Source organism: Buteo buteo, chromosome 12 (assembly GCF_964188355.1).
Source record: "Buteo buteo chromosome 12, bButBut1.hap1.1, whole genome shotgun sequence".
Lineage (NCBI taxonomy): Eukaryota > Metazoa > Chordata > Aves > Accipitriformes > Accipitridae > Buteo > Buteo buteo.
The window spans coordinates 17,848,866-17,857,559 of record NC_134182.1 but is presented as its reverse complement, the minus strand read 5'-3'; the positions used below and the strand labels follow the sequence as shown (position 1 = coordinate 17,857,559).

The following is an 8,694-nucleotide window of genomic DNA, read 5'->3' as shown; positions in this document are numbered from 1 at the left end:
GATTTCAGACAAATTCTTCCAGGTCCCTTCAACACATCTGTTCCTCTTCCCCTTAAGTGGATGAAGGAAGCACTCCTTGTCAAAGGAGAACTCGTGTTTTCTACAGGCATTAGCCAGACATGACAAACGTGTATACCTCATGCAAGTTCTGTGAACTATGACCCCACCCATACAAGTTGATGCAGAATCAGTTTCTGATGAATTTCAGATGATAAATTCTTCCATAAAGCAACAGTCTGGGAGGAAGACAATCAGTTCAAAAAGCAGCTGGACTTCACATGAGGCACATTTATAATCCTAACTAAAAGAAACATTTGGTTCTGTTATTTGTCAGGGCTGTCATCATGTCTTATCAGATTGTCCAACCAGTTCTGCCAATTGGGAGAGCAAAAATATTTTTGCTTAATAGCAAACCTCAGCTGTGATGTGGCTAAGTGTTCATTCTCTCATGATATTCAGGGCAAGTTTTCCTGTCACAAGTACTCCGTTTTGCACCCTGCCACAATTTTTTTCTAAACCAGTGATCTGGTAAGATGCTATAAGCAAAGAGATACCTGCATGATCCCATGCTGAACCAGTGCTTGCTGAGCAGACCATTCTATTGAGCAACCAGTAAGTCAGTGGCTGGGCAGCAACATCCGAAAACTGACTCTTGGATTCTCCAACATCCAAAGCAAATGACAGAAAACAGTTCATCTTTAGGCTGTATATACTTACAGGAGATCAGAAAGCCCAGTTTCAATTCAGGGAATACAGGGACTTGTCTGAGGAGTTTTTTAAAGACTTTATTAGCCACAGAATCTTATTCTCAAGTGTAGTGGCCCTATCACAAACCAAGTTTTGCCATACCAAACATAAAGAGCCACAGCTCCTGCTCTTAGCTTACTGTCTTTCAATGAATAATGAATCTCTCATGCTGGAGATTCTTTCTGTGGCTGGGAAACTTACAGCTTTGTATTAAGAAAATATAGCAACATGGTTCATTGTTTGTTCAGTTGCTTAATTCAATCTATTGCTTTTTAATTTTTGCACATACCTCTTATGTCCACTGACAATACAAAGGCACCATTCATTCTTGCCCAGAATTTATGACAGTAAGATTGCCAGAGGGTCCTGGCTTAAGTGTCTCTGGGTAGAGTGATGCCCAGTTAGTACAGAACTGGAATACTTGTGTAATCTGAGGCACTGTGAAGAGACGGGCTGATAATAGCAGTGATACCAGAACAAGCATGTAGGTGCAACAGACAATCTGAAACCTCTACATCTCTTATTTTGCTAAATAAGATATTTTGGTGCAAGTCTGGGCCATTCTCAAGAGAAACTAAATGCAAAGTGCTCAGTGACATCCCTGTATCTAAGACAAAGTCTTTCTTGCTATCCTTCTGATAATGAAGGAACAGAATAAACATAAGAGGGGAAAAAACCTGCCACATTTCTACAGGTAAACAATTAAAATAGTCCTAATGCCTTGGAACAGTATTGCCAAATTACTGTCCTGGATGGTTCTTTCTCCAGCTTCTGCAGCAAAAGAACAGGATTAAAAAAAAACAAAACCCAAACCCACAAAAAAAAAAACATCACAGTAACAAATGGTAAGGATGGGGAAGTACATGAGAACACTCTGATACAACAAGGACCCTCCAACAGTCCCTGTTCAATTTTCATCTGACTGGCTGCTACAAGCACAGTAACATTTTTCTATCTAATCTGTTCTTTTCTCTCAATAATCTGCATCAAAACATTGCTTATACTTAGCTCAGTAATAGCTCTAGCCATTGAACGCACAGAAACAGCAAGGACAGTATAGGAATTCAGCAGTACTGAGGAAAATTCTAATCCTACTAAATTTGGCAGCACAAATCTCTTACATAACCTGTGATTTAGAGGACAGTCTGATCATCTGGGAACATTAATGTGTTCTTCTCAGTACATTAAACAAAAATGGCAACTTTCCACTACAGATTTTCTTTTGTTTTTCACTGCATGTCTCAGGAAAGGCAGCCCATGCAAACAAAACACTTTTAGTATCAACAAAAATGCTTTTATATGACAATTCAATTATACTGAAGGTGTATATAAGTGTAAAGCTAACTTTAAGTGCTTCTTTGCCAAGATTGCCTTGAACTGTGGTGCGTCTCAGAGGTGCAGGAGAGGGCTTGTGATCTAAACTTAAAGCAACAGGTCTCCAAAACAATGTTTGGAAAATGGGCTTTTCTGAAAGTTGACTGTTACATCAGCAAATTTTACAGATCTCAGGAATTGAAGCTCTCACAAAGCTAAGAAGGTTGAGAGCTACAGATGGCAGATCCCAGGCCTGTACAAACCACTAGAACAACAAACCACTATTTGTATCAACTATTAAAAAAACCCAAAACAAAACCTGTCCTCCTTTTCCAGGAAAAATACATTCTAACATGCAAAATCAGCTGCCCAGTAATAGGATACAGGTGTATAAAAGCTCTATTCACAAAATAATTATGAAAAAAGGATCATATTATTTAAATCCTTGTCATTCTTAAATAAGTTACAAAATGAGGTAAGAGTTCACTTAGTGCCAATATTTACAGAGTGTAATAAACATTCAATTCATACCATGTATTCCAAGAATTACAAACAGTACTGCTTTTGAAATAGATATTGGCAAGTTTTAGGAAGACAAGAAATTTTATTCACAGAATAGCAAAAATCAATCAATTTTATAGAACACATCCATAAAGGGTGAAGAGTTCACAGAATATCAGAGAATCTGCCACCTGAAATCGCCACACACTCTACTGAAAGCACTTGCTGCAAAACTTAAAGCCAATTATAGAAATTTTCTTTTCATCCATACAAAGGATGTGCCATAGAGATGTACACTAACATTAGAATTCCTTGATGTGTTTGGAAACAAGTGGCCACCACCACGTAGAAATAACTTTGCAGGCTGCCAGCAATCACCAGCTAACTAATCCACATACCTCCATTCAATTGTTAAGGTAGGTGAAGCTTTTAAAATGAAAAGCCCACTAACACATAGAAAGAACATTGATTTTTCAGTTGCCTAGTCATGCAGTTGTCTCAGTAAAAGATATGAGAACAAAAGGAAACCTAAACCAGAGTATCTATTCATAGGGAAATTCCCATTAATAGTTTTTCGTGTTACAGTTGAAAGAAAGTTGCAAAAGCATAAGCGATTGCCAAGATTGCTGGGAGGAGGAAACACTTAAATAGGTCTAGTTAAAACCCCACCATGAATTAAGAGTGCAATTCTTTTCCCTTAAAATGCATAAACAGTGAACAGTTACTACTCTCCATAACAGAAATTGCTTTCTTATATAGAAATTAACCAAAGGACAAAAAAGAAATGCAGAGCCACACTCAGTTTCTCATGGTCAGAGACGCTCACTTTAAGTCTCATATCAAACGAATGCTGAAAGAAGGCAGCCTGATTTGATCTTTCAAATTTGACATGTATATAAGCAATTACATCATAGAGTTCAACAGCCAGTTTCAAACCAAGTATTTAAAAGCCAGACTAACTTAGGAAATGATGAGACCAAGACCTGGCATTAGAAATTGATGCTCATTATTTTATTGCCTTGGGCAACCCGATGCCATATGTAAAGCTTCCTTAGAGTCTGACAAGGGAATAGCTAACCAGTCTTACTGCCAAAGTAAGAACTGGCAGAGTAACACACTGGATTTCAGTAGTTTAACAATTTGTGATTGAACCAACTCAGCTGTAGGCAGAAACAAAACTCGACAGGACGATTGCATTAAAATCTGAAGAGCAACATTTAGAAGGGAGGATGTAATAGTTTGGGGTGAGAGTAATTATAAATACCTGTAAGCACAGAACTAAATGAAGATACTACTTTAATGAGGTGATACAAGCTCATATTTTGTACATCTATAAAATACTACTATCAGACAAGCAGAAGACTCAAGATACAGTAAAAGAATAAAAGTGTTAATCTCAAAGATCTGTGTTATGATAGTAACATAGCTTCAACTCATCCACTAGGATCTTCTCATTCACTTTGAACTGTATCAGTTGATTACCTTTAAATATCAGTTAACATTAGTGCTAAAACAACAAAAATCAAATATTATGTACATTTCTAGGTAAACAATCAGGCTGTCTTTACCTCTCATCTTATTCCAAGTAAATGTATTATCTTCCAGAAACTAATATTCACATATTATTTTAGAGAAAAGTTACTGTACAAAGACACAGAAGTTAAAGTTCATAAAAAGACTAGTGAATACAATTAGACAGAAGTTTGCTTGTAGTTCTTCGTATCCAAGACCTTCTTGCCACACATTGAGCAGATACCTATAAGCACATAAAAGGTGTGTAAATTATTTTAAAATCATTAGTTTCTCTTCAAAAACATAGTTGCTATGTATGTATCTGTAAAGATAATTTTCAAAAAATTGTTTAAATGAGCTCTCATTGACAATCCATCTGTCCATTTTCTCACCAGATATTGCAAATTCAGAAGTAATAATATGACTCCTAATACAAATTAGTATTTGCAGCATATGTGTAATACTGCCAGTTCAAAAAAATAAACTCTATTTTGAGAGCATTATGATTCACAACACTGCCCGAAGCCTCTGTAATTTGCTGGAATGTTGGAAGAGAGCCAGGAAAGGCTCCCATCTGGCAAACAGGTAAAAATGGTGTATTATTAAACTTCCTAAGTCCTGTAGCCAAACTGAGGCCCAAGATGGACAGAAAGTAGCTAGGCTAAGAAAACAGTCACCAACAAACTGACTGCTAAATGGAAGTTTAACAGGTAGGGAGCTTCAGATAACGGATAAAGTTGGAGAAGAATACAGTTTCATAGAATTGAGCTATTTATAGAGGAGTAGAAGTGAGAAACAATGGACACCAAGAATACTTGAAGATGACCACTGATGTCCCAGAGGACTTTGACCTAAACTGAAAGAGTGGCAAGTCAGAAGACTAGAGCAGCAAAAAGTACCCAAGTTCAGAAGAGGCAGAGGTGGTGGTTGTCTCAATGTTTCCCTCTTCTAAAGCAGAAAGGTGCTAAATCTTTTGTCTGGTAGGGCCACATCTCATTTTACAAGGCCATTCATCAGCAGACAAAAAAAAAAAGTCAAGTGGCAACTCTTCCTGTTAACTCTCTCCAAATCCTGTGCTTTCACATATTGACAGCATGTGACTGGACACATATTTAAAAGTCCATTAGAAAAGAGAACAGCAGGGAACGTGTCACATGATTTACTTTGGAGAGCAAAATCCAGCCCACAGGCTGTTCACTTCAGGTCTAAATTGACGAGTAATTAACTTTAGATTGCCTCTCAATTTGAGTGATATGCAACAGTTGGAAGCACTAAGCCATATGACTGCACTTGCTTCAAGAAACATGCCACAACCACCTCTTTGATGGTCAGAACTAGAACCTAACGCACTTAAAGTTCTGAACTTTGTGAAGAAACCAGATTCAGCCTGGAAGGATACACAAGCAGACAAAGATGAAATCCTGAAGCCCACTCAAATTAGCCATAAGTTTGAGAAAGGGAACAAGGTTCTACCATATGGGATTCAGGCAGCCATCTGGTCAGCATCTAGCAACTAGAAAAGGCAACCCTCCTACAGCAGGCTGCTAAACCGCTGACTCAGTGCACATTTATGGAACAATTAAAAGTAATTTCATAAACAAAACTTACTACTGCTTAGCTGTAGCTCTACATCTAGCAATTGGCTCACCCCATGTCTGTGTGCTATGTGGGTTCCTTGGTATTAGTAACATAACTTGAGTGTGTGTTGCTTTCCCCGCCCCGCAGGAATTACAAGTTTGAGCCCTTTTGCTTACGTACTCAAAATCACAAGACTAGTAAAAGTTTTCTATCCTTAAGGCTCTCCATCAAATTTGCTTGAAATTCCTTCTTTTTCCCTCAGGAATTTTTGAACAGTTTTTAACAATACTGAAGACTTATTATGAATATAGGAGATAGAAAGCTTCCAGGTATAAGCAGAATTTCAGTGCAGTCATTCATACATGAGTACAAAAAGGTTTTATATATTATGTACTGCACAGTGCAGTATCTTGCTTTCTAGGGATGATGAATATATTATTCTTTTTCATTTTTCATTTTTGCCTTAAGCCAAGCTTGACTTACAATGCATCAAGCATGTTCCCTACTGGACCAGAGACTCCTTTCAGAGAAATTAACCTTTCAATGGCTTATGTTAAGCCACTGAATGCATAAGAATACATGCAGGCACAAAGACAACCATAAGCATGATTTGCCTTCAGACATACTTTCTTAATTGCTTTTATTTATTTTTTTCTCTTTGCCTTTTATTGCCCATGTATTCTACTTTTGTTAAGCTAGCCTATCACTGTACCAAGATCAGAAGTTGGATTTTTGGTCATTTTGTGGGTTTTGGGGGCGGGTGGATAGGTCTGGGGTGGTTTTTTGGGTGGGTGGTTTTGTTACTGTTTTTTTCTGAGACCACTATTTAGATTTAGCTATTATAAGAAGGGGAGAGGGGAGAAGGGAGTAGAAAAGGGACTGCAACAAGTAATTGTATTTTACAAAACCTAATTTTTTTTTAGAACTAATAAAAATCAGAAAAACTGCTAGATGACAGTTTTCTATGCAATTTCCAAGATCAAGCTTACAGTTATTCTTCCAATGATACTGCTTTAGATACCAGTAACATTCTAAAAGAAGCAGAATCATAGAATGAATTAGGTTGGAAAGGATCTCCAGCAGTCACTAGTCCTGCCCCTGCCCCACTCAAAACATGGCCAACTTGGATGAGTCTGGCTCAGGGCTTTTCAAGTCAAGCTCTGAATACCTCCTGTAGAGATTCCACAACCTCTGTGGGTCCCTGTTATTACAATATTTGACCACCCTCACAGTGAAAACTGCTTTCCTTGTATGTAATTAGAATTTTCCATATTCTAACCCACATTGTCTCTTCTTCTATTACTGTGCACCTCAGAAGGGTCTGACTCCATCTTTTCTATGCCTTCCTATTAGTAATTGAAGATAGCAATTAAATCACATCTTACCCTTCTCTTTGTAAGGCAAAACAAAATCAAGAGTTCTACTTGCTCTCTAATTTCAAACCAAACTGGGGTAATTTGGCACTCAGTGAAATTCACCTTTTTTATAGGCACATCCTTGACAATAGTGAGACCCTGGCTGATGGACAGAACTCTTACAAATCCGACATATTGCAAATTTGTTCTTTCCATAAGGATCAAACCTGCGAAAAAGCAAAAGTATTTTATTTATACACCTTGAAATAAAGTATTTCCTCTACCTCATCCTAAAATGTCTGACCCAGAGTGTACAGACAAAAACTATGATTTAGAAAAGGGACATACAAGGATTATTTCTAACAGGCTGCACAAAGTCTACAGAAAAACTCCCACTTTTGCCATTAAGAGAGATTTCTTGCATTACAGACAAAAACTTAACAAAAGCAGAACTAAAAATGTGTCTTTTTATTAAGGTACTGGACTATTTTGAACTTAAACACCTTCCAGCAGCACCTTGCCCCCTTGCATAATAGAATGTCTCCTGGACATTAAGGAAAAGCAATCTTAGCACAGAAAATAAGCCTTCCCGGCTTCTTTCCTAACAAAAGTATCAAACTCTAGCAATTTTGGTAAGAACTACAGTAAAATAGTTGCCCAGAGTCTATGACTCAGCAGAAAGCACCCATGATATATGTATGGACATACTTTTACCAACTAATCAAATGTCACAATCCCCACAAATTAAAAAAAAAAAAAAGTAGTTTGGACAAGTTTTGAACAGTTGCCCAAATATGCAGGAAACAGGCCTCGGTTAAAGCAAATTTTTTTTGGCCAAAATCAGTATTAAATACTAACCGTGCCTTCTTTGAGGTCAATGCCTTGTTTTCATTTAACTTGCGGCCACCACTTTCTATGAAAAGAATAAAACCATAAACCAATAAATTTCCCAGTTCCAAACATACTTAAAAAACCTTGGTTTACAGGTTTTACACATGTGCAAATGAAGCCAGAAAAAGAGCTAAAACATGTAAGACAGCATTAAAGCACAGGACAGCAGGATTCCTTCTACTGCGCTCTGTTTGTGTATTGTCATTCCATACAAGGAGAAAAAAACCAGACAAGCTCAATACTGAAAAGCTCAGGACAAATACATTCCCAATGCATCAAATTAGCATAGAAAGAAAACTACAGCAATTAAAAACTATCCTGATTAACTCTTACAAATTTTAGCCTTAAGATTGTAAGATAGCTCAGGTGCCCAACTGGCTTTAAGATACCTGAAAAACAAGCGTTAAACCTCCCCAAGATTACCTGTAGTGTTTCTTGCACCATCTTTCCACGTATCGGGAGTGATTACCGTACCGAGTTTCTTCTCACCTACGTAAGGAAACATTACAAAGGAAAAAAATTAAAACTATACTGCATTAACACCCGCAACAATCGCTGCCTGCGGGAGAATGACAGCTCGCACACAGACATTCCCAGAACCACCACCTACAGCCCGCCGTCCGTTGCAGCTCAGCTCAGCGGACGCCCAGGACTCGAGAGGGCAGGGACCGGCGGCTCGGGCAGGGCCCCCCGACCCTAGTCTCCCAGACCGCCCCCACTCACACTTCTCGCACACCATGGCGGCCCCCACCACAACAAACTGCCGTTTCCGGCCCCGCCCCAGAACTGACGCGAG

The 8,694-nt window shown here is 38.3% G+C and overlaps 1 protein-coding gene across 2 annotated transcripts; it reads right to left on the bottom strand.

The window, feature by feature from the left end:
- Nucleotides 1-3,558: 3,558 nt before the first annotated feature.
- Nucleotides 3,559-8,680, bottom strand: CRIPT (CXXC repeat containing interactor of PDZ3 domain). 2 transcript variants are annotated; one of them, XM_075042863.1, is made up of 5 exons: nt 8,622-8,680; nt 8,322-8,387; nt 7,866-7,920; nt 7,131-7,234; nt 3,559-4,318 (listed from the first exon to the last, which is right to left on the bottom strand). In XM_075042863.1, exons 1-5 carry the CDS (start codon nt 8,635-8,637, stop codon nt 4,254-4,256), a joined length of 306 nt encoding a protein of 101 aa, XP_074898964.1. In that variant the 5' UTR covers nt 8,638-8,680; the 3' UTR covers nt 3,559-4,253. The 2 variants fall into 2 exon arrangements, with proteins under 2 accessions (XP_074898964.1, XP_074898963.1); XM_075042862.1 differs by having other exon boundaries at nt 8,505-8,669.
- Nucleotides 8,681-8,694: the final 14 nt, after the last annotated feature.